We start from the raw sequence: 27603 nt of genomic DNA on the forward strand, positions 1-27603 counted from the left end.
CTAATTCACACCTTCTGAATGATGAGTACATCTTGAGCCCATGGAGCTGCTGCAAGTTCTTGGCAATCGGGCCACTTTGTCAGGCCCCTGAGCCTGTGAAAACCAAGGTAAACTGTGATCAAACTCCTTGGCATGGAGGTTTCTCCTCAAACACAAAAGGCCTCCAAGCCACAGGCCCATTTTCTATTCAGTGCTGCCAACACTTCATTCCCACAAGTTCCTTGTTAAAGCTAGAGTCTATTTTTACCCCCCTCGCCAGGCTTTTCAGTACTCTGTGCTCTGCTGAAGAGAGGGATCGGGGGTGGGTTGGTGCTGGTTGCCCCTTTCCCCTCACACTGCTCCACACAGGAGTGAGAGAGAGCAAGAGGGAGAGAAAGTGAGAGTGAGAGAGTGAGAGCACATTCTCAAGGCTTCTGGCACTGCGGGACGCCTTGCCGTTTGTTGTTTGAAACCTCAAGTATGTCAAGGGAACAGTTGTCCCTGTCGTTCCTGGAGTGCGGGAGAGAGAGAGATGGAAAGCTGGAATGTCCTGCTTCTCCCATACTTGTCAGCACAAGATCCCAGTGCAGCCTTTAATCTGCCCTTCAATCTGCAATCTGTCTTTGAGTCTTAGAAATAACAATTTTTGCAAAACATTGTGGGATTGTGATAATCCTTTCTCATTCATAAAAACTTAAACTATTCCAAACTTTCAATTCCACTTCATTTTATATAGAAAGAAAACACCCTTTACGCTGATCTTTGACATTTGGCCTTTTGACTCTCTAACAGACAGACTCTCTAACAAAAAACACATTGACTCTAATCTAAATTTAGGAGTAGTTGGCCAGCGCTGGCTCAGCAGTTAGAGCACCTGGTTATTGATGACAGAATTGTGGGTTCAGCCATCTACCAGGAGCCTCAGCAATGGATGCTTACTTCTATAGGCACGTGTGTTTACTTTATGACACTATAAATTTGTTTCCCCACACAGAAATGAATCCTAGTCGTAGATTAATAGAAAATCTCCATTCAAAATGCTGTGTAGTCCAAGACTAGGCCTAATCCCTGTCTGGGAAAGTGCCTCTATGTGTGATTAATATGTGCTTACTACTGTATGTGTGTGTGTGTGTTCACTGCACAGATGGGTTAAAGGTGGAAGCCATAGTCCATCTTTGCTGAACACAAGTTCAGTGAATATGGATAAATGAAATAAAAATCATCAATGTTAAGCAAAACCATCAAGACTTTAAAACTGCTAGGAAAAAGATGTTAAAAATGTTAAATGTGTTATTCCAAGTGATTCTGGGGCATGTCTGCTGGTCCACAATGTAAAGAAAACTCAAAATCATACTCAAAAAGTAAAAAAATAAATGGCAAAATATAAAGTGTTAATAGTAATATAAAGCAATAATAGTATACAATATAATTGTGTTAGTAATTAAAAATACAGCAAATTTGAATGGTCTGCCAAAACTAAAGTAATAACCCCCAGCTTCTAAAGGGTTAATTAGTTTGATTCAGTCTCTAGAGGGACTGTTTTCTCTTTCTTCTCTTTTGCCAAAGCCGAGCAGTGCAGGGCCTCGAGTGGCACAGAGCGGACCGTTAATGCGAGCTGACAGGAGTGAACACAGTCAGAGAGCATTCTGTTTGTGGGACAGAGAGAGCCCTTTCACTCACGCCACTGCCGGGTCACGATGCTGTTGTAATTCAGCACTATGCATGCAGAACAACTGAACGATATGGGCCGCAGTGCCTGTGAAAAGGTGGGTTATACACTGTAAAAAGTGAAGCATGGAGCTGTTCATTCAAGCTAATAAATATGATTGAACACATAGTACAATTATTGACTTTATTGTGAAACTCAACCTTTTTGAATTTTGATGTGTCAATTTTGATTCAGACTAAATTAATTACAATTCTGAAGGAAATAAACCAAATGTTTTGGTTCCACTGAAATCATACTCGAAGAAAAGAGATAAGGATGTAATATTTTTAATTTGAATCAAACATGAATTGCGCATGCGCACTGTGGAGCACGGGAGAAGTTGTAGAGAAGTGCTTCAGAGCACTGAGGGAGAGAGGGAGAAAGTGCCTGAACGCGCTCGCGAGAGACAGAATGAGAGAGGGAGAAAGTGCCTGAACGCGCTCGCGAGATAGCAACGCATGCTTATGGTATTGTGGCGTCGGGACTGGAGGGGGGGCGCAAGGAATTATGGGAGCTCACCCTGTTGGGGGAAGTGGGTGTTTTTCTGCGTGTTTATGTTACTGTTTATCCCAGAGTTTCATGTCATGTTTTATTATCACTGTTCTAGTATTATTCATGTAGTTATCAGTTATGTGGTTGTTTTGTGCCTCACCCTTTGTGTGTTTTCTGTGTGTGGGAGTGGGGTTAGCTGCGTTGGAGCTGTAATTAGTTTTACTTTCAAAAGTGGAATCCCACGTAAATCCAGCTCTTAGTGTCCTCCTCAGAGCAAAATAAAAAGAGCAAGAGAGCACTGAAACGAATCTCGCTGGTAATCTGTTCTCTTCCACGCCACAGTAACTTCTGGAACTTCTGAATATGCTGCCATGTTTTTTTTTTTTAAGTTCGGTTCAATTTAAATGTATTAGTTTGGTTCCGAAACTGAAATGTAAAGAATTTAACTTGGATCAAGGTGAATAATTAATATTGGGTCGAGTGAAGTAATAGGGTTTATGTCAAAATAAAATAATCAGGTTGTAACAATTGACTTTATTTAGATTGAGTAAAGTCAAATAGTTTAGATGCAACAAATGGACATCAATTTTTTTAATTTGAGCAGGGCTACACTTTTTACAGTGTAATGAGAGTTTTCTGTGTGGACTTCCGTAAATGGCCTGGTCTTGAGCACTAGGGGTATATCGGTATATACAGAAAGATATGTATCTTAACTGTACAATATGTAAATATTAGATCGTTTTTAGTTCATGGAATCATCATACCTTAAGTGATTGTTTAATTTCAGTTGAAAACAAAGGAAATAATATTTTAAAATGGCATGAGGTAAAATTATCCTGTCAGATTAGTTTCTGTGGTATCTAGTAGATACAGTCAAGCTAGCCCTCCAACTGGCTGGGCCTTGTCCAGAAACTGGACAAAAGACCTTACACATACTAATAATCTCTAACATAATTAGGAACAGAAAGTTCTTATCACTACTAATCACTCCTGCCGCTTTGGAAGACCTACAGATACAGTATATCACTAATTGACAACACTAGTCGTTACAGTAGACTAATAGGGTGACAAAACAACTAACAACTAATGATCTGAGGGCCGAATGTAAGCAAAACCTCCCAGCTTCTTCTCTTCCAAAATCTTAAATTCAATTCTACATCTGGCTTTATGATACAAATAAAGCATGTGTAAAAATTAGCATTAATGTTAAATAGTGTAAATGAAAGCATTCTGCTTTATTTAGTGCTATCTAATAGCATACACTGCTGCCACCACATGTTAATAATACTCAAATGCAAACAACACAAAGCCTGTTTCTGACATTTCTAAAGTGCCCCTTGCTGTGTTTGATGTTATTACAGTTGTTTCAGATCGTAATTAGTCTAGAAAAACAGAGCTGACTGTCACCCTTTAGCCCCACTAAAGATCATGGACCTTGTTCAACCACACCCCATAAACTAAGAGAAAAGTTACATTTATTCAGATGAATCCATCTTATATCAAACATTTTTGGGGCTTTCTTTCATAATAGCATGTATATACAGCTCTGGAAAAAGACCACTTTAGTTTCTGAATCAGTTTCTCTGAATTTGCTATTTGTAGGTATATGTTTGAGAAAAATTACCATTGTTGTTTTATTCTATAATCTACGAACAAAATTTCTTCCAAATTCCAAATAAAAATATTGTCATTTAGAGCATTTGTTTGCAAAATGATCAATGATTTTGACACAAACTGTGAGAAAAAAACATTGAAATCAGTATAAGCTTAAGACTGTATCCTCCTCAGTGTGCCTGAGTGGACTGAGACAACTTTACGAGCCACATCCTGGATTTATTTGCAGAAAATGAGAAATGGCTGAAATAACAAAAAAGTTACAGAGCTTTCAGACCTCAAATAATGCAAAGAAAACAAGTTCATATTCATAAAGTTTTAAGAGTTCAGAAATCAATATTTGGTGAAATAACCCTGGTTTTTAATCACAGTTTTCATGCATCTTGGCATGTTCTCCTCCACCAGTCTTACACACTGCTTTTGGATAAATTGCTGCCACTCCTGGTGCAAAAATTCAAACAGTTCACCTTGGCTTGATGGTTGTGATCATCCATCTTCCTCTTGATTATATTTCAAAGGTTTTCAATTTGGTAAAATCAAAGAAACTCATCATTTTATTGTGGTCACTTATTTTTTCCAGAGCTGTATTTTACATATTTCTTTTTTACAAATTATTTCAGAGAAACTGTAGGACTGTAAATTTTGTACTGGATGAGTGAAAAGTCAAAAAGGAAACCAAACAAAAGAGGAAATTACATATCTTAATACACCTGTAAGTGATGGTTCAGGGGGCCTATTTTCTTGAAAGCTGTTATATTTTGTTATATTCTGGGAAAAAGGTGTCCTTTGGTTTTTAACCCTGTATATCTGATAATTTAATTATGAATGTACCAATAAAAATGTTCCAAAATTATCTAAAATAAAATCATTCTATATTCACTTTCAGATGATATTTTTCTTATGTTAAGTTGCCATTTTGAGGATTATTATTCATAATTAATCCCCTATTTGTCCCACAGTGGGAAGATGTAGAACCTCCACTATTAAACCATCCTTGCAATGAAAACACACACCAGTGAGTGTAAAAGTGACTCCCCAAAAAACCTGTGTATTGAACCCACAACCTGGTCATCAACGGTCCAGTGCTCTAACTGCTAAAACACCACTGCCACCATTATCTGACAGCAATCTTATTTGGAAACACTTAACAATAATAATGAAAACATTTGTTAAAAAATCATGATTAATAATGTCTTAGCAAGTTTTTACTTATCTTAACACTATAATGTACCCTTATTGCAAATATTGATCTTATCAATTCTAAATCAACATAAATCTTTACAACATATTCTTGCTGTCATAAAAACTATGCTAGCTACACATTTTTTTACATTTTACTGTAAATAAAGGAATATAAATGTTATAAAAATACTTTAAAGCTAATTATCTAATAACAGCAATAATACACAACCTGATCATAAATGTTTCTGTCACAAACTGCACAAACTGTGAAAAAAAAACCATTGAAATCAGTATAAGCTTAACACTGCAGCATCGTCAGTGTGCCTGAGTGGACTAAAACAATTTTACAAGCCACATCCAGATAAAGATAAGAATTCAAAGAATTCTCATATCTGTACATACCACAAAACAGGAACATTCAAGATCTCATTGAACAGGAAATAGATGCCTTCTATTTACACAGAATACAAAGAGCCACCGCATCTTCTGTCTTTTTCCTGTTTTACTGTCTCATTCATGGCTGTTCTTGCATTGTTTTAGGAGAAAAGGACATCAGATGTAAAATGGACCCTTCTAATGGGTTGAATCGGTCACTGGATATTGTCCCCTCCACTGAGGAGAAGATGAAGGACAGAGGCCAGTGGAGCAACAAGCTGGAGTTTGTGCTGTCTGTAGCTGGAGAAATCATCGGTCTGGGCAACGTGTGGCGCTTCCCGTACCTCTGTTATAAGAATGGAGGAGGTAAGTGTAAATATATAAAATGTAATACAATAATATGTAGTGTGAACTGAACATGCTTGGTTTTATTACTTTGTGCTGGATTATTTTGTGTGTCTACATATTACATAATATAGTCATATATTACAACAGGCAACCACATAAATGTTAACCATTCCATAGTGCATGTTCATACAGATCATATTTGAGTTGCAAACACATTTAAATGAACAAAACGTTCATTAAATTTTACCTTATAAACACTTACTGAACCTGGCTAGGATTTTGTACTAGGCCAGCATGCTATAACCTGTTTTGTTTGCTGAATCAATCTTGTTAAAGAATGAATCCTAGCTCCTCTTTTTTAGAGTGTAATTAATCTGCTTGTAAACCTAAACTAAAACAGATGTTTCATGCTGATATAGCCTTCATTAACTTCTCTGTGTTAAAGGAAAGGAATTTGGTAAGGAAACGCATCAGACATTGGGTGTGTAACAGAACAACATGCTTTAGCATCAGTATTTTTGTGCAAATTGATGCAAAGCAGCCCAACTTAATTACACAACAGAATGTTCTGCTCTATTTTTGGGCTCTAGTGGTTATTTTATTGTATTGCCCACTTTCACCTGAACCTGTAAACTTCATTTATGACTGTCTAAATGTTTTTTTTCATTGAAGAAAAGGGAAATTAAATAAATATGTTTTACCTGTCTGCCAAAAAAGGATTCTGTGGAATGATCCTGCAGAACAGTTTACATCAGTTTTATCAGAACTATCAAATTTCAATTTAGATTTATTTTTGTATAGTACTTTTACTTAGAACAAATCAAAAGTGATTGATAAAAAGTCACTATAAAGCAGCATAAGTCTAATATGTTTAAATGTACTGATATAATTGTAATAGCAATAAAAATATTATAGTAACAGCAACAATGGCAACAATGCCTACAACACTTTGGAGCTCAGAGTGGAAACGCTTTTTCAAAAGCCAGTTTTGGTCCCCTGCTGTTTTTACGGTTAAAAACCAATGTCACGCTATATTAAATAGAGACGGATCAAGCTCTAAGAGCCGTTCTAGAAGCCATTTGTGTATAAAAAAACATTGCTGTTTTGTGTGGTTAGTGGTGTTTGTTAGCTTTGCTACTTACTGTACTTACTGAAAGCTGCCCTAATGAGAGTGGTACTGTGGTACAGACCGGGTTGGCATGGTAAAAATTCTTCAATCTATTTCTATTTTCAAGACATGGTAACAAGCTGCCAATGAGCAGCTCCATCTACCGGTTGAACAAGAAACTGCAGCTTTCTGTGACCGATCAACTCAGTCAACAATGAACCCCACAGCGCTGCTGTGATCCCCAACTCCTGAATATGATCTGATCATTAAATTAGAGAAATATCGGAAGGTCGCTGTTTGGTTAAAAAGAATGTATCAATGTTTGATTTAAATGGTTATTAAAGGATGCCAAAAAGAACAGTATTTGAGTCCCCTTTTACTTTAAAGTGAGGGGTGTGTGAAGAACCTTTTTTTTAAAGGTTTAAAAAACAGGATCAAAATATTATTTACCAATTTAAAGGTTCTTCTCTCTCATATTTTTTTTTAAATGGTACTTCTTAAAGACTCTTTGCAGCACCTTTTTATAAGAATGGAGATAAAAATGTGCAGTAAGTTAAATCTTCAGGAGCAGGGTTGGTAACCACTGCCATAAAGATTTGTTTTGACATTTAAACATATTTAGCAGTCACAATTTATTTCTTTTACATTGAAAGAAGTAGTATTTCTGAGTTGGGAAAGGATAACATGTTCTTATTAATGGTATCAGTGTTCTGGCACTGAGTGGTCTGGTAGTTTTGTTGGATGTAATAAAAATCTCTATATTTTGACGATATTTTGTAACTGATCAATTGAACAAACCAATGTACTAACAGAATTTCACACAGCAATTAATTTACATGCTATTTAAATCCTCAAAAGCTACAGACAGTTTCTTTAAATGAGATCTGCAAGAGTAAAAATATTTTTTTAACCTACCTATTAACCTATACTTTATGCTAAGGTTCTATACTAAATGTTGTGTCATAGTCAAGAACCTCTTAAATACAGTATATGTATTGCTGTATATTGATGTAGCTCCAATAAATATGTTTTATGACTGCCATATGTGGTTATGAGGCAAGAACTCACTCTCCTAAACTTTTAAGTAGACTTTCCCACACAGACATCACAGTATTTCTAAATTGACTGACAAGTCCTGTTCCTGAGATGTTTTGTGTTCTCCAGGTGCCTGTGAAACTGACCTCTTGGTCTGCTCGCTGGGGTGTTGGGAACATAGCTGGCTCTCCAGGTCACAGATGTTGTTTGATGAGTCAGTGGTGTCTGGAAGTGGAAGTTATGTTAGAACTTTGCTATTAAAAAATAGACCGACCGAAATCTCACATCAAGAAAACACCAGTTACATAGTGTTTAGTGTAAACGCTAAACAAAACTGCAAAAAAAAAAATGTTATTTTGAACTGTTGCTTTTTTTTCATACTGTCTATTAAACAGGTGCCTTCTTCATTCCTTACCTCATCTTTCTTGCCACCTGTGGAATTCCTGTGTTCTTCCTGGAGACAGCCCTGGGTCAATACACCAGTGAAGGAGGAATCACTTGCTGGAGAAAAATCAGCCCTCTGTTTGAAGGTTTTAACTCCACCCTAAAATGGACTGAAGAATGTTTCATACTATAACACTGGATTTCCCTCATGTTTAATAATTTCTATCTTTTATATCTGCAGGTGTTGGGTATGCCACTCAAGTCATAGTGGCCTTGCTAAATGTCTATTATATTATAGTGTTGGCATGGGGGATATTTTACCTGGCCTTTTCCTTCTCTTCAAACTTACCATGGTCCTCCTGCAACAACACTTGGAACACAGGTGTGTAGATGTACACCATTATTTGTTTGACATATTTGACATGTTTAACACCTTTATAGACATATTTTACCTCTACCAGCATTCAGTCATTAAATAAACGGTAAATTAATGTTTAACTGTCAACAATTTAGTGAATCAATGTTTTACCCAAAATTAAATTAGATACATTCAGTGAGCAGCTCATGCATGTTGTTTTTTTTCATTGAGGCAACATGACTGTAAATATTTTAAGGTTAAAATACTAATGTTACACAAATGACAGAACAAATATTTTATTCATTTAACCTGTATTTTAACATTTTGTTCTATAGTGTCAAAACGGATTGGAAAACATTTATATAAAGCATGTGAATTGTTAAAATGCTTGGAACACATCTGTAAAAGCCAAATATACTCTTTTTTAAAAGGACCAAGTACTAATCCAATGCTCCTACATTCTGTAAATAATGCCAGATGATTAACACAAATTCACACACTGTCCTGTGATACACTTAGGATATTTAATAAGTGTTAATTAGGGACTTCGAGTTAATATAACCGACAAAGTGCTGTAAGTAACTTTTGTAACTTTTATTAATCTGATGTTGACTTACTATTAATTTTTGCACCCTGAATTAATACAGAAATTTGATGATTAACAGAAAATCTTAAAAAAAAAAACATATTACTGCAGTAAAATATGTTAAATCAAGCCTGCATTATTTACAGCGAGGATTATTTTATATAAAAAAGAAAATTTAATTATTAGAAATACTCTTATATATATATAAATATTATTTGCAAATGTTATGAATAAATAAAAATGTGTTATTTTCAGTAAATAAATTAATAAGTAAATTCTTCTCTCTGTAACTTTCTCTTCTTTTAAATGAGACTTTAACCTAATTAGCTATGTATCTAGCTATAAAATCCTTTCCCAAAAGCCTGGCAATTTGAAACAAATATAACACACAAAAAAACTAATTAATTACTGTACATACAAGCATGACTCACTAAGAAATGTTAGCTAATCTAGCTAGAAAATGCTGAAAACATAATGCTAGTTAGTTAAGCTGCTAGCTAAGAAGCTAGCCAATATTTTTTACCACAGTAATGTAAATGTAAACTTAATTTAGTTAACCAGTTTAGTTAGACCCAATTTATTACCAGACAACAAACGTTTTTATCATGTTAGTTATAAAATGCATTTTCCCTTTACCTCAGAGGCAGCAGTCTGTATAGCCACTTACAGCAACTGCCAGTGAGCTTATGCAGTCTCTGTCACATGATCTCCAACTACAACTCAATGTATATTCAGTGTAATTGCTGTCAATATTAAGAAATGGCAAATTTCATCAATATTTTACCTCAACCAAAATGAATGACATTAAATCACCTTCCTACCTGTACCAAAGACAGGGCTTTATAGTCATTTTGGACTGAATAAAAAATCTCATATTGACTTTTTATTGACTTTTAAAGTCTTTTTACTGTTTTAAGTCTTTTTATTGAGTATTTTTACTGTTACTAACACTGAATAATATTGTTTAGAGGCCTGCATGGAATTTCAGAGAAGGAATGAATCTATTGACCAGAGACATATGGAAAACGCCACTTCACCAGTCATTGAATTTTGGGAGTAAGTATTTTAATGTGTCTACAGACATTTTATGAATAGCTTCTTATTATAGCTTCTATTTTTTCCGTTGCAGATTATTTCTATATTTTATTTAATCTTTGTTTAACCAGGGTATTATTTCTTATGTAAGCCCCCTTTAAAGTCAATGTGCAAAGTAGATCTCATTATACACTATTTGACTCTTAATTCAAATATTAATCTGTTTTTGCACTTCAGTTTTAAAGACTAAAGCAGTACAAGCAAAGCTTTTATATAATAATACTCCATTTAGGAGCATGCTTTAACTTCACATCACACAACCATTTTTCCAACTGTTATAACAGTGTTTTAATTATGTGAAAATCCTGTAATTCTCTAACCTATTACTCTCTAACCACTTTAAATCTGCTAAATCCCTTCTTCTCCTCTGTTGTGTGCGTGTAGGAGAAGGGTCCTCAGGATTTCCTCAGGAATAGATGAGATTGGGGAGCTGCACTGGGATATGGTCCTCTGTCTGCTTCTCGCCTGGATTCTCTGCTATTTCTGCATCTGGAAGGGTGTCAAGTCCACTGGCAAGGTAAAGATTTAAGATGGAGGGAATCAGTATCAGGATGAAATCCTGCAAAACAGGAACTCCTGAGAGAAAAAGCCATGTTCCTGCATGATATTTTGACTTAAAGTGTAAGATTAGATGTGTGACTGTCTTTGGCTACTGCTGCATAAGCCAACTGGGCAATAGTTCATCTCAGGCCCACACAAAATTTACATCAGTTTATAGGCCCTAAAATAAAACCCTGTCTGACTTAAATACACCATAACGTGTTTACTTTAGGTTTAATAACTAAATAATTTTCCTGGTGTTTAAGGGGTTAAACACAGCATGTACAGTAACACTAGGTTGCACTGGTTTCTTGAAATTTAGCCCCATCTGAAATTTAGCCCTGTAATAACATTACTGGAGGACTGGATTAACTGACATTAACTGATTTACTGAAGAAACTGTTAAACCAAGTGATACCAAACCTAGTATTTAAGATGTGAGAAAAAAAAGGGACTCATTGTTTGCTGAAAGTCTATGAGCCTGTGAAACCTGACCAGAACCTGATTAAACAATGCCTTTTTGTTAACTGTAACCCTTCCAGGTTGTTTATTTCACTGCCACCTTCCCCTACCTGATGCTGCTGATTCTGCTAATCAGAGGGATCACTCTGCCAGGAGCCTCCATAGGGATCCAGTTCTATCTCTATCCTGACTTGGGACGGCTAGCAGACCCACAGGTAGTAACATCAATTAAACTCAAGATACTAATCACTGTCTTTAAGGTATGCAGTCCAAAACATATGCAACCCTTTCTGAAGTGTTACTGATTTTGTGTTAATTGGAAGTCTGGTTCCCACTATCAGACATTCACTTTGCCTTGCTTTGTGCAAAATGGCCAGTGTTTAAACTTTATCACAAGAAATCACCTCCCAACTGAATTCTGGTATGTCACTGTAAGCTTTTGGTGTGGATTGAGTTTATTAAAAAGCTGTCTTTCTACAACACAATGGACTTCCTTTAAGTGAACTATGGTAAATTCTGTTGGAGTATTCACTTTGTTTACTGTGTTACTCTGTTTTGAAGTCATTAACTGCAGTGTAGCTAGAGGCTGAGGTCTTCTGGGGTAAAACTATGAAGGAGTTTTTTCCTTTTGCACAGACAGGGTTCAACCAGGTGCTTGACATCTACAAGAGCTCAACTCCCAGCATGAAAACACTGTTTGTTTCTTCTCCTGATAGTGTCCAGCTGTGCATTTTGACCTTTGACCCAGTTTCCCCATCTGCTACAAAAAGAGGACTCTCCTATGGGGAGGACAAACAGTGAAGTGTTCAACAGAGCCAAAACGACTGACCAGTCAGCATTCAAATTTCCCACTCTTAATCATTCAGCGTGTCTCATGAACCGCAAACATCTCTGTAGTTAAAACTGTGCTTGATTGAGTAAATCAGTCCTCACAAAATCAAATCTGCTGGGACAGATTTCTGGATAAATCATGGGAAGTTTACCCACCACTTTACTGATGGAAATACCATGGAAATGCAGGTTTCTGCTGCTCAGGTTGGACAAGTAGAGTGGAAAACTACTGTCCTCCACACTTTTACGTGCAACATGGGACTAGTGGTTTCTTCACTGTCAGGGTTGGAGGACTCTAAATTACATGATTACTGATTTTTCTTTTTCATTTCATTTTCTTGTGCTTTTGGCCTGAGGCAAAGCACTCCAAACTCTTTCTTGTTGATTTATACCTTCAAAGAAGACAGATGGGGGAAATTATTAAACAGCTGTATATTGCATTTGCTTCTGCTTTAAGTGAATCCCACAAACTGAATACTGAGTATTATGGCCCATGTGAAGTTGTCATGTAGTTGCCCTAAATTAAACTAAACTGAGTTCAGAATTTTGGGTTTGTTTCTCATTCCTCTGATCTCTTTCAGGTATGGATGGATGCAGGGACCCAAATCTTCTTTTCGTATGCTATCTGTCTGGGCTGCCTCACAGCACTGGGCAGCTACAACAAATATAACAACAACTGCTACAAGTAAGATAACTCTGCGAAACCTAATGTCAAACATACACTATATTGCCAAAAGTATTGGCTCACTTATCCAAACTCTGGGGCAGTTTCACCAACATGTATTAAGCATAGTCTTGGACATCACAGCATTTTAAATTAAGATTTTCCATTGAAAAGCCTAATCCCTGTTCAGAAACTTCCCCTCTATGTCTGTGAAAGCGGCCCATGGTGTTTTATTTTACATCTTGAATATTGTTGCTGTTCAAATTGATTTGTGTTATGTTTCTTTTTAAGCCTACTCTGGCAAGTCAAATGTCTTGTGTCATAGTGTCCTATGACTTGTTCCATACCCCCAAGCTAAAGAATACTGCCCTGAACTGCAGAATGTCTGTTCACATGGACAGTTCTAGCCAGATGCAGCCGGTCTGTGGGTAGTAATGCTTGTGTGATGTATGTGTATGTATGATGTATGATGTCTTTTAACACGTGACACTGTTGATCAAGGAATGTTGAATGCCTACTTCAGAAATGGAATGCCCCATCTATTCTGCACCCACTTTCAGGGTCTTGGTCAAACTCTGATAATTTATGTCACCTTACCCTGAGCACTCTGGTCAGTGTTCAACTTCACCCACAAAATAACATCTCACAGCTTATTGTCCCCTGGGGTAGCACTTCAAGTTCAATTTACATGCTATCCCATGACATTTAGCAAGTCTGTGCACAGCACATTGGATCATTTGAAATACATAAACAGTTTTATCAGTTCAGGTTGTTGCACAAATCTTTAACTGAAAAAAGTGATGTTTTTTGGTTCTCAGTTAATCTGGTGATTCTTTTTGACCCACAGAGATTGCCTGGCTTTGTGCTTCCTGAACAGTGGGACCAGTTTTGTAGCTGGATTTGCTATTTTCTCGATACTGGGTTTTATGTCTTTTGAGCAGAATGTACATATTTCAGAGGTGGCAGAGTCAGGTGGGTGGTGTTTATTCATAATTTTCCCTAAAGTATTTATGTTTTTTTAATATAGTGGCAACAAAATGATTTGGGCGTAGCTCTCCCAGCATGCTTTATTCACCTTCCTGGTGTCTGTGTGGAGGGTGAATATAGTGTCCACTGGCAGGCCACCATTTCAAGAGAAAACCACAAAATTGATACTTATTGAATGTTAATAAATTTGTGTTAATCAAAATCTTAATTGTACTGTAAACCAAATATTGAATGAGAGCAGATATGCAGAAACTGATAATCTATATTTTTAGGTCCTGGACTGGCCTTCATTGCTTATCCACGTGCTGTGTCCATGATGCCCTTCTCCCCTCTATGGGCCTGTTTCTTCTTTATAATGATTGTGCTGCTGGGCCTAGACAGTCAGGTAAGACCCACACATGTAATAACTTGAAGAAAAAATCAGAAACAGAAACTTGTTATTCCATTGCCCTGCTTAGTAAATCTTACATGCCAAAGTTGTGACAAATTGAAGCAAGTAGCAGCAGGTTACAGGGGGTATGAAACAAGTGCTGATCTGATCTGTTTTTTGCATTTGGAGATCACCTGACAGTTGCCCAACAGTATTGTGAACATTAGGAACAAACATCATTAATCAATCAATAATTAAGATTTTAGCAGCAGATCCGTATATCCTGTAAATTGAGTGTTAATGACGCCATAGGTTGCCGACAAGCCATGATTTTGCCCAGTTTTCCAACTTCAAGAACTAAACTTTACTTACAGCCTAAAATATATAACCCACCCCTTAACCTAATCGATGTAATTCATTCACATGTTAGAGATTTTTTTAATACTATGTTTGGTCACTGTATCTGCAAACACTAATTACTGGCCAGAAATGCTGCACTATTTGTACAGACATTCTCTTTTCTACACCGCCATCTAGTGGTAACATAATCCACTGCTCATTCTTTTTCTTTGAGATCTACAGCCTTGCTGAGTTTACACTTACACTGATGTAATTAATGCATATAGATATAATCTGTCTCTAGTAGATATATAATGGGAAAGAGAACAGTATGAGTTTTTCTTTTGCTAAAAACAGCAGTATCATTCACGATATTTAAAAAAGGTTGACGATAATATTGCGAATGAAATGGTACACCCCTACTGTGCGTCTATGTTAATGGATAAAATATGCCAAAACAGCTGGTCAGACTCTTAAAAAAACATTAGTATACATTTAAGTGAAAAAGTTGTTTTTATTCCATAGACCATACAAGTTGAATAATTTTGGTTCTAGAGAGCACAATTTGGTATTTTACCTGGTACACAAGTACACCTGATTTAATTTAACAGTTAAAAAAAAAACGTGTGAATTGCTGGATAAGGTAAATCAATGTTCTGGACTGTTTGCTCAGTTCTCTGACCCAAGAAGTGGTTACAGAAGAACCACATCTATAAGATCTACATAATGAAATTCTACATCTATTAAAGCAACATTATTTGTAATATTTGCCATAAAATTTAACTTTAACATAATTTTGTGATTTTTTTTTTATTAGCAAAAAAAAAAGAATAATGGTCCTAATAATGAAAAAGAGTGCTTTCAGACCTCACATATTCTTACCATAACACAGCATAGACTGGCCCAATCTAAATGTCCTTCTTGCTCTCTCATCCTTCAGTTTGTGTGTGTGGAGAGTCTGGTGACGGCAATGGTTGATATGTATCCATCAACGTTTCGTCGTAAAAATCGCAGAGAACTCCTCATCCTCGCTGTGGCCATCTGCTCCTTTCTCCTTGGCCTAATCATGTTAACACAGGTAAGCCTACTGCCTACTGCTGTCTACATAACTCTTACATTTTAGATATGTAATGCGCTCTTTGCACAACTACTTCCGCATTCTCATCAGTGCTGCTCCAGCGTTTCCTGTTTGGCTTTTCCAATACACTCGTTATGGCAGTATTATCAGCTGGTGTTTACAAGAGCTTCTAAAAATTAACCTCAACGTCAAGGAGACCAGTAAAGCCTACCACTAGAAAACTAGAGAAAGGCTTTAAACTATATGCCTATAAACTATATCATACCTACACACTACAAAGTTTTTTTTCTTATATTTTACGTTAGCCCACATAGCTCAGCATTAGCTAGTATAGCTAACTAGCTTGCTAGGTGCATTATTGATAGTTTCTCCTGTTATCAAATGGAAGTCTAATAAAATGCTAGTAATAATAATAACGCAAACTATAATAATCATTATAAAAATAATTAGACAAATGCTGGCTATAATAATAAAAATGCTAGCAATAATAATAATAATAATAATAATAATAATAATAATAATAATAATAATATATAGCTATAATAATAATAATCATAATAATAATAATAATAATAATAATGCTAGCTATAATAATAATAATATCAAGCTATACTAATAATAAAAACGCTAGCTATATTAGTAAAAAATAAGAATACAAATGCTAGCTATAATATTTTAATAATATTATTAATAATAATAATAATAATAATTAGCTATTATACTAATAATAACAACAATAATAATAATAATATCTCGCTATAATAATAATAATAATAATAATAAAAATGCTAGCTGGTGGATCATTCAGGCAAGTACGCTGATCTCCTCTCCCAAATACATGGAGCCTGGGTGCTGTAACGTTAATTATTCCATTTAAAAAGCAGTGGCACTGCATGCTTTGCCAGTCGTCTCCAAGCTTCTGACGTTTCTGGTTTAACCAGGTAGTCTGGTATGAAATGTTTGCTACAGACCTTTAATATGGCGAAATGGTAAAGTGGTCCCGACTAATGTTCATTAGCCACTGTTTATTAGATTTATTAGCTTAAAGCTTCCTTAAAACTTAGCAGACGCCGTGCAAAAAGGAACACAACAGTGCTGAAAACGGCTTGAAAACTTCACGCTGGATACTCATTGTGACCTCTCGCTAGTAAAAAAATTACGTTTTGCCTATACAGGCGAATGTAAACAATACAACCGGAAACGTCCGAGCCGCATTATTTGAAAACGGAAATGCGTCAGAGCCGTGAGTGCAATTTGAAACAAGCAGGCTAGGGTTGGGCGCTTTTATCTGCTTTTTTATTCTGTCATACAGTGTCAAAACATTACCATGTTATGCGGTCAGTGCCAACGGCCCACGCAGATCACACACTCCATGTAGGGCACTAATTGCCCAGGGGGGGCACCAAAAAAATCAGGGTCATGAAAAATCACCATAATAATAGTAACAACTTAATTAAAATAAAAATATGTAAATCATGTTCATATATATAATCAATTCAAAAGTAACACATTTGCTGAAGAGTTGTTGGACTGCACATCTAAACAGTGTTTTACGATGGCTGCTTGCACAGTGGAGCTGGGGGAGAAGCTGCTCACGTTTCTCCTACAAAGAAACAAGCTTTACAGCTCAATAAACATAATTTAATCAGGTCTAATCAACAAATATACACCATAAACACATCCACCTGTCTGTAGAACAGTAGCACATTTTGGAAATGCAGACATTAGTTTTCAAATTAAATTTACTACTCCACTAATCAAGAGACTAATGTCTTGAAAAATACTTTCCAGAGTATTCATTTTGTTTTATTTTAAATAATGTTACTGTAGAAGTTTAATGGAATAAGAGTAATGGAATGGCAAAATGAGGAAAAGTGCTTGTATATGTTGTATACAGACCAGAATTTAGACTCCTATAAAATAATAAAATCAAAGCATTATTAGGTGACACCACTGAAGTCTTATAGAATATATGTTATTAAGTTGGCTTGGAAAAGCCAACTTCTTGTTCTTCGTAATCTTCTTATTAAGTTGGCTTGGAAAAGCCAACTTCTTGTTCTTCGTAATCTTCTTATTAAGTTGGCTTGGAAAAGCCAACTTCTTGTTCTTCGTAATCTTCTTATTATTATTATTATTATTATTATTATTATTATTCTTACGCCTTTTTTTCTGTACGCTACTCCTCCTAGAGCTTTCAACGTAGAATCACGAAACTTTCACGGATCGTAGGACCTATGCCAACTTAGCGTGCTTGTGCTTTTTGGAGCGATTTATCGTACAGTTTTCGTAAAAACTTCGTAAACGTACGCATTTTTTCCCCATAGGAATGAATGGGGCGAAATTTTAAACGTCCGTAACCGCCACAATTTTTGAGATACGAAGACCAAATTTGGCGAGCTTATAGATCTTACCGAGATCTTTAAATTAATAGCAGGTTGCGAAGCGATACAACGTACGGTTTTCGTACAATTTTCGTACGAAGTTTTCCCATAGAAATGAATGGGGGGCCCAGAGTTCCATCTCGCACACGAGCAGCTCTGCGCACGGAACCCCTTCTCTCCCCTGCTCCTCCAGTACTGTGAGTGTATGGAGGAGCTGCTGTATGGAGCAGCTATCAGTCAAAAGTTTGGACACCCCGGCACCCCAGCCAGGGTTTAGCAACCACCTATTAACTGCTTAGCAACCACTCTCTCTTTCTCACTCTCTCTTTCGCTCTCTACTTCTCTAATTCTCACTCTCTTTCCCACTCTCTCTCTATTTCTATATTTCTCACTCTTTCTTTTGCTCTCTACTTCTCTACTTCTCACTCTCTCTTTTGCTCTCTACTTCTCTATTTCTCACTCTCTTTTGCTCTCTACTCCTCTATTTCTCACTCTCTCTCTACCTCTCTATTTCTCACTCTATTTCTCACTCTCTCTCTACGTCTCTATTTCTCACTCTCTTTCTCACTCTCTCTCTACGTCTATTTCTCACTCTATTTCTCACTCTCTCTCTACTTCTCTATCTCACTCTCTCTTTCTCACTCTCTCTCTACGTCTCTATTTCTCACTCTCTCTCTCTACTTCTATATTTCTCACTCTCTCTACTTCTATATTTCTCACTCTCTTTTTCACTCTCTCTCTACGTCTCTATTTCTCACTCTCTCTCTACTTCTCTATTTCTCACTCTCTTTCTCACTCTCTCTCTACGTCTCTATTTCTCACTCTCTCTACTTCTCTATTTCTCACTCTCTCTTTCTCACTCTCTCTCTACTTCTCTATTTCTCACTCTCTCTCTGCTTCTCTATTTCTCACTCTCTTTTGCTCTCTTCTTCTCTATTTCTCACTCTCTCTTTCTCACTCTCTCTCTACTTCTCTATTTCTCACTCTCTCTACTTTTCTGTCTCTTTCTTTCTACTTTTCTATTTCTCTATTTCTCTCTTACTCTTTATTTCTCACTCTTCTCTCTACTTCTCTTTCACTCTACTTTTCTGTCTTGCTTTCTCTTTCTATCTATCTCTCTACTACATCCTCTTTCTTTCTCTACTTCTTTATTTCTCGATCTCTCTTTTTCCCTAATTCTCTTTCTCTCGCTCAATATTTCTCTCTACTTGTCACTCTTTTTCTCACATTCTCGGGTGTTCTTTCTCTACTTCTCACGCTGATTTTCTCTCTACTTCTCTATTTCAGGCTCTCCCTTTTTCTGTACTTCTACATTTAACACTCTTTCTTTTTATCTACTACTGCCTAGCAACCAGTTAGATACACCTTAGCAACCACCTGGAAAACATTAGCAACTGCCTAGCAACCACTTAGCAACCATGTGTAATACGTTAGCAACTGCCTAGCAACCAGATAGCAACACCTTAGCAACCACCTGGAAAACGTTAGCAACTGCTTAGCAACCACTTTAGAAATGGTAGCAACTGCCTAGCGACCAGTCAGATACACCTAGCAACACCTTAGCAACCACCCCAGATACCATAGCAACATCTTAGCAACCACCTAGCAACACCTTAGCAACCACCACAGACACCATAGCAACACCTTAGCAACCGCCTAGCAACCACCTAGCAACACCTTAGCAACCACCCCGGATACCATAGCAACACCTTAGCAACCACCTAGCAACACCTTAGCAACCACCCTGGATACCATAGCAACACCTTAGCAACCACCTAGCAAAACCTTAGCAACCACCTAGCAACACCCTAGCAACCACCTAGCAACACCTTAGCAACCACCTTGCAACCACCTAGCAACACCTTAGCAACCACCCCGGATACCATAGCAACACCTTAGCAACCACCTAGCAACACCTTAGCAACCACCTAGCAACACCTTAGCAACCACCCTGGATACCATAGCAACACCTTAGCAACCACCTAGCAACACCTTAGCAACCACCTAGCAACACCCTAGCAACCACCTAGCAACCACCTAGCAACACCTTTGCAACCACCCTGGATACCATAGCAACACCTTAGCAACCACCTAGCAACACCCTAGCAACCACCTAGCAACCACCTAGCAACACCTTAGCAACCACCCTGGATACCATAGCAACACCTTAGCAACCACCTAGCAACACCTTAGCAACCACCCTGGATACCATAGCAACACCTTAGCAACCACCTAGCAACACCTTAGCAACCACTTAGAAACACCGTAGCAACCACCCCGGATACCATAGCAACACCTAAGCAACCGCCTAGCAACCACCTAGCAACACCTTAGCAACCACCCCGGATACCATTGCAACACCTTAGCAACCACCTAGCAACACCTTAGCAACCACCTAGCAACACCTTAGCAACCACCTAGAAACTCCTTAGCAACCACCCAGGATACCATAGCAACACCTTAGCGACTGCCTAGCAACCACCTAGCAACACCTTAGCAACCACCCAGGATACCATAGCAACACCTTAGCAACCACCTAGCAACACCTTAGCAACCACCCTGGATACCATAGCAACACCATAGCAACCACCTAGCAACACCTTAGCAACCACCGAGGATACCATAGCAACACCTTAGCAACCACCTAGCAACACCTTAGCAACCACCCCGGATACCATAGCAACACCTTAGCAACCACCTAGCAACACCTTAGCAACCACCCTGGATACCATAGCAACCGCCTAGCAACACCCTAGCAACCACCTAGCAACACCTTAGCAACCACCCTGGATACCATAGCAACACCTTAGCAACCACCTAGCAACACCTTAGCAACCAACCCGGATACCATAGCAACACCTTAGCAACCACCCCGGATCCCATAGCAACACCTTAGCAACCACCTATTAACCCTATAGCAACCACCTAACAACACCTTAGCAACCACCCCAGATACCATAGCAACACCTTAGCAACCACCTAGCAACACCTTAGCAACCACCCCGGATACCATAGCAACCAGTTAGCAACCACCTGGAAAATATTAGAAACTGCCTAATAACCACTTAAAAACCATTTGGAATACGTTAGGAGTTGCCTAGCAACAAGTTAGCAACAGCTTAGCAACCACCTTGAATATGTTCGCAACTGCCTAGCAAACAATTAGCAAACACTAAGCAACGATGTGGACTACATTAGCAACTGCCTAGCAACTACCTAGCAACCACTTAGCAACACTTTACTTTATAAGATAATTATAAGCTTTTCACCATGTTAGCCAAAACTTTTTGGACTTCAACATTTAGCCGAAAGTCAACAGCATAGCAACCACTCTTCACACACTTTAGACAGAAATATCTTAGCAACCATTTTAACTATTCAACGTTACTAACGTACTTTTCCAAGCCAACTTAAAGTTCGTTATCGAACTTTCCTTTTCTAGTTATTATTAAGTTGGCTTGGAAAAGCCAACTTATTGTTCTTCATAATCTTCTTATTATTATTATTATTCCGCGCTTTTTTTGTTGTACGCTACTCCTCCTACAGCTTTTGACGTAGAACCACGAAATTTTACAGTATCGTAGGACCTATAGCGGTTCAGGTTGCTTGTGCTTTTTGAAGCGATATATCGTACGGTTTTCGTAAAAACTTCGTAAACGTACGCATTTTTTTCCCATAGGAATGAATGGGGTGAAATTTTAAACGTCCGTAACCGCCACAATTTTTGAGATACGAACACCAAATTCGGCGAGCTTATAGATCTTATCGAGATCTTTAAATTAATAGGAGGTTGCGAAGTTATACGACGTACGGTTTTCGTACAATTGTCGTACGAAGTTTTCCCATAGAAATGAATGGGGGGCCCAGAGTTCCATCTCACACACGAGCAGCTCTGCGCACGGAACCCCTTCTCTCCCCTGCTCCTCCAGTACTGTGAGTGTATGGAGGAGCTGCTGTATGGAGCAGCTATCAGTCAAAAGTTTAGACACCCCGGCACCCCAGCCAGTGTTTAGCAACCACCTATTAACTGCTTAGCAACCACCTTAGCAACCACCTGGAAAACGTCAGCAACTGCCTAGCAACCACTTAGCAACACCTTAGCAACCACCTGGAAAACGTTAGCAACTGCCTAGCAACCACTTAGTAACCACCTGGAATACATTAGCAACTTCCTAGCAACCATTTAGCAACCACTTTAGAAATTATAGCAACTGCCTAGCAACCAGTTAGCAACACCTTAGCAACCACCAGGAAAACGTTAGAAACTGCCTAGCAACAGCTTAGCAACCACTTTAGAAATGAAAGCAACTGCCTAGCAACCACTTAGCAACCACTTAGCAACCACATTAAAAACGATAGTAACTGCCTAGCAACCACTTAGCAACACCTTAACAGCCACTAGGAAAACGTTAGCAACTGCCTAGCAACCACTTAGCAAACACTAGCAACCACTTAGCAACACCTTAACAACCACTAGGAAAACATTAGCAACTGCTTAGCAACCACTTTAGAAATTATAGCAACTGCCTAGCAACCACTTAGCAACCACCTGGAATACGTTAGCAACTGCCTAGCAACCAGTTATCTACACCTTAGCAACCACCTGGAAAATGTTATCAACTGCATAGCAACAACTTAGCAACCACTCTAGAAATGATGGCAACTGCCTAGCAACCACTTAGCAATCATGTGGAATATGTTAGCAACTGCTTAGCAACCACCTAGCAATCACGTGGAATATGTTAGCAACTGCCTAGCAACCACTTAGCAAACAATTTAGAAATGATAGTAACTGCCTAGCAACCACTTAGCAACACCTTAGCAACCAACTGGAAAACGTTAGCAACTGCCTAGCAACAGCTTAGTAACCACTTTAGAAATTATAGCAACTGCCTAGCAACCAGTTAGCAACCAGTTAACAACCACAAGGAATACGTTAGCAACTGCCTAACAACCACTTAGCAACCACTTTAGAAATGATAGCAACTGCCTAGCAACCACATGGAAAACGTTAGCAACTGCCTAGCAACCACTTAGCAACCACTTTAAAATTGATAGCAACTGCCTAGCAACCACTTAGCAACCACTTGGAAAACGTTAGCAACTGCCTAGCAACCACTTAGCAACCACTTTAGAAATGATAGCAACTGCCTAGCAACCACTTAGCAACCACTAAGCAACCATATGGAAAACGTTAACAACTGCCTAGCAACCACTTAGCAACCACTTTAGAAATGATAGCAACTGCCTAGCAACCAGTTAGCAACATCTTAGCAACCACCTGGAAAACGTTAGCAACTGCCTAGCAACAGCTTAGCAACCACTTTAGAAATTACAGCAACTGCCTAGCAACCACCTGGAAAACGTTAGCAACTGCCTAGCAACAGCTTAGCAACCACTTTAGAAATTACAACAACTGCCTAGCAACCACTTAGTAACCACGTGGAATATGTTAGCAACTGCCTAGCAACCACTTAGCAACCACTTTAAAAATGATAGCAACTGCCTAGCAACCAGTTAGCAACCACATGGAAAACGTTAGCAACTGCCTAGCAACCACTTAGCAACCCCTCTAAAAATGATAGCAACTGCCTAACAACAGCTTAGCAGCCACTTTAGAAATGACAGCAACTGCCTAGCAACCACTTAGTAACCACATGGAATACGTTAGCAACTGCCTAGCAACCAGGTAGCAACACCTTAGCAACCACCTGGAAAATGTTAGCAACTGCCTAGCAACAGCTTAGCAACCGCCTTAGAAATGACAGCAACTGCCTAGCAACCAGTCAGCAACATCTTAGCAACCACCTGGAAAACGTTAGCAACTGCCTAGCAACAGCTTAGCAACCACTTAAGAAATGACAGCAACTGCCTAGCAATCACTTAGTAACCACGTGGAATACATAAGCAACCGCCTAGCAACCAGTTAGCAACTACTTAGCAACCATGTTGAATACGTTAGCAACTGCCTAGCAACAGTTTAGCAACCATCTGGAAAACATTAGCAACTGCCTAGGAACAGCTTAGAAACCACGTTAGAAATGATAGCAACCACCTAGCAACACATGAGCAATCAAAGGTTTTTGGATTTCAGCGTTTAACCAAAAGTTTTTAGATTTTAGCATTTAACCAAAAGTTTTTAAATTTCATCATTTAACCAAAATTTTTAGATTTCAGCATTTAACCAAAATTTTTAGATTTCATTAATTAAACAAAATTAATCAAATGTTTTTAGATTTTAGCATCTAACCAAACGTTTTTAGCTTTCAGCATTTAACCAAATGTTTTTAGATCTCAGCATTTAACCAAACGTTTTTAGATTTCAGCATTTAACCAAACGTTTCTAGATTTTAGCATTTAACCAAACGTTTTTAGATTTTAGCATTTAACCAAATGTTTTTAGATCTCAGCATTTAACCAAACGTTTCTAGATTTTAGCGTTTAACCAAACGTTTCTAGATTTTAGCATTTAACCAAACGTTTTTAGATTTCAGCATTTAACCAAACGTTTTTAGATTTTAGCGTTTAACCAAATGTTTTTAGATCTCAGCATTTAACCAAACGTTTTTAGATTTCAGCATTTAACCAAACGTTTCTAGATTTTAGCGTTTAACCAAACGTTTCTAGATTTTAGCATTTAACCAAACGTTTTTAGATTTCAGCATTTAACCAAACGTTTTTAGATTTTAGCGTTTCTTGATTTCAGCATTCCCAAAAGTTTTTAGATTTCAGCATTTAACCAAATGTTTTTGGATTTCAGCATTAAACCGAAGGTTTTTAGATTTTAGCGTTTAACCAAACGTTTTTAGATTTCAGCGTTTAACCAAATGTTTTTAGATTTCAGCGTTTAACCAAACGTTTTTAGATTTCAGCGTTTAATCAAACATTTTTAGATTTCAGCGTTTAACCAAATGTTTTTAGATTTCAGCATTTAACCAAACGTTTTTAGATTTCAGCGTTTAACCAAATGTTTTTAGATTTAGCGTTAGCATTTAGCGTTAACAGCAAATCAATGACTCTTCACACTCTTCAGACGGAAAAAGCTTAGCAACCATTTTAACTTTTTAACGTTATTAGCGTTCTTTTCCAAGCCAACTTAAAGTTCGTTCACGAACTTTACCTTTTCTAGTTATTATTATTATTCTTACGCCTTTTTTTCTGTACGCTACTCCTCCTAGAGCTTTCAACGTAGAATCACGAAACTTTCACGGATCGTAGGACCTATGCCAACTTAGCGTGCTTGTGCTTTTTGGAGCGATTTATCGTACGGTTTTCGTAAAAACTTCGTAAACGTACGCATTTTTTCCCCATAGGAATGAATGGGGCGAAATTTTAAACGTCCGTAACCGCCACAATTTTTGAGATACGAAGACCAAATTTGGCGAGCTTATAGATCTTACCGAGATCTTTAAATTAATAGGAGGTTGCGAAGTGATACGACGTACGGTTTTCGTACAATTTTCGTACGAAGTTTTCCCATAGAAATGAATGGGGGGCCCAGAGTTCCATCTCGCACACGAGCAGCTCTGCGCACGGAACCCCTTCTCTCCCCTGCTCCTCCAGTACTGTGAGTGTATGGAGGAGCTGCTGTATGGAGCAGCTATCAGTCAAAAGTTTGGACACCCCGGCACCCCAGCCAGGGTTTAGCAACCACCTATTAACTGCTTAGCACCCACTCTCTCTTTCTCACTCTCTCTTTCGCTCTCTACTTCTCTAATTCTCACTCTCTTACCCACTCTCTCTCTATTTCTATATTTCTCACTCTCTCTTTTGCTCTCTACTTCTCTACTTCTCACTCTCTCTTTTGCTCTCTACTTCTCTATTTCTCACTCTCTTTTGCTCTCTACTCCTCTATTTCTCACTCTCTCTCTATGTCTCTATTTCTCACTCTCTCTCTACGTCTCTATTTCTCACTCTCTTTCTCACTCTCTCTCTACGTCTCTATTTCTCACTCTATTTCTCACTCTCTCTCTACTTCTCTATCTCACTCTCTCTCTACGTCTCTATTTCTCACTCTCTCTCTCTACTTCTATATTTCTCACTCTCTCTCTACTTCTATATTTCTCACTCTCTCTCTCACTCTCTCTCTACGTCTCTATTTCTCACTCTCTCTACTTCTCTATTTCTCACTCTCTCTTTCTCACTCTCTCTCTACTTCTCTATTTCTCACTCTCTCTCTGCTTCTCTATTTCTCACTCTCTTTTGCTCTCTTCTTCTCTATTTCTCACTCTCTTTCTCATTCTCTCTCTATTTCTCTATTTCTCACTCTCTCTCTTTCTCACTCACTCTTTTCTATGTCTCTATTTCTCTATTTCTCTCTTACTCTCTCTTTATTTCTCGCTCTTCTCTCTACTTCTCTTTCACTCTACTTTTCTGTCTTGCTTTCTCTTTCTATCTATCTCTCTACTACATCCTCTTTCTTTCTCTACTTCTTTATTTCTCGATCTCTCTTTTTCCCTAATTCTCTTTCTCTCGCTCAATATTTCTCTCTACTTGTCACTCTTTTTCTCACATTCTCGGGTGTTCTTTCTCTACTTCTCACGCTGATTTTCTCTCTACTTCTGTATTTCAGGCTCTCCATTTTTCTGTACTTCTACATTTAACACTCTTTCTTTTTATCTACTACTGCCTAGCAACCAGTTAGATACACCTTAGCAACCACCTGGAAAACATTAGCAACTGCCTAGCAACCACTTAGCAACCATGTGTAATACGTTAGCAACTGCCTAGCAACCAGATAGCAACACCTTAGCAACCACCTGGAAAACGTTAGCAACTGCCTAGCAACTGCTTAGCAACCACTTTAGAAATGGTAGCAACTGCCTAGCGACCAGTCAGATACACCTAGCAACACCTTAGCAACCACCCCAGATACCATAGCAACATCTTAGCAACCACCTAGCAACACCTTAGCAACCACCCCAGACACCATAGCAACACCTTAGCAACCGCCTAGCAACACCTTAGCAACCACCTTGCAACCACCTAGCAACACCTTAGCAACCACCCCGGATACCATAGCAACACCTTAGCAACCACCTAGCAACACCTTAGCAACCACCCTGGATACCATAGCAACACCTTAGCAACCACCTAGCAAAACCTTAGCAACCACCTAGCAACACCCTAGCAACCACCTAGCAACACCTTAGCAACCACCTTGCAACCACCTAGCAACACCTTAGCAACCACCCCGGATACCATAGCAACACCTTAGCGACCACCTAGCAACACCTTAGCAACCACCTAGCAACACCTTAGCAACCACCATGGATACCATAGCAACACCTTAGCAACCACCTAGCAACACCTTAGCAACCACCTAGCAACACCTTAGCATCCACCCCGGATACCATAGCAACACTATAGCAACCACCTAGCAACACCTTAGCAACCACCTAGCAACACCTTAGCATCCACCCTGGATACCATAGCAACCGCCTAGCAACACCTTAGCAACCACCCTGGATACCATAGCAACACCTTAGCAACCACCTAGCAACACCTTAGCAACCAACCTGGATACCATAGCAACACCTTAGCAACCACCCCGGATCCCATAGCAACACCTTAGCAACCACCTAGCAACCCTCTAGCAACCACCTAGCAACACCTTAGCAACCACCACAGATACCATAGCAACACCTTAGCAACCACCTAGCAACACCTTAGCAACCACCTAGCAAC

At 38.3% G+C, this 27603-nt stretch overlaps 1 protein-coding gene across 2 annotated transcripts in view; it reads left to right on the forward strand.

Moving 5' to 3' along the window:
• The window catches only part of slc6a13 (solute carrier family 6 member 13), a 42286-nt gene that overhangs the window by 1186 nt on the left and 13497 nt on the right, over positions 1–27603 (forward strand). Inside the window, exons 2-12 of one of the 2 annotated variants that reach the window (XM_022672442.2) lie at positions 1546–1745; positions 5516–5716; positions 8237–8371; positions 8467–8607; positions 10138–10225; positions 10649–10781; positions 11347–11481; positions 12679–12782; positions 13609–13733; positions 14021–14133; positions 15398–15535. In XM_022672442.2, the coding sequence (XP_022528163.1) occupies positions 5539–5716; positions 8237–8371; positions 8467–8607; positions 10138–10225; positions 10649–10781; positions 11347–11481; positions 12679–12782; positions 13609–13733; positions 14021–14133; positions 15398–15535 (1290 nt within the window). In that variant the 5' untranslated portion in view covers positions 1546–1745; positions 5516–5538. The remainder of the gene's footprint in view (positions 1–1545; positions 1746–5515; positions 5717–8236; positions 8372–8466; positions 8608–10137; positions 10226–10648; positions 10782–11346; positions 11482–12678; positions 12783–13608; positions 13734–14020; positions 14134–15397; positions 15536–27603) is intronic. The other variant, XM_022672441.2, reaches the window with a different exon arrangement.

Source organism: Astyanax mexicanus, chromosome 2 (assembly GCF_023375975.1).
Source record: "Astyanax mexicanus isolate ESR-SI-001 chromosome 2, AstMex3_surface, whole genome shotgun sequence".
In the NCBI taxonomy this organism is placed as follows: Eukaryota; Metazoa; Chordata; class Actinopteri; order Characiformes; family Acestrorhamphidae; genus Astyanax; species Astyanax mexicanus.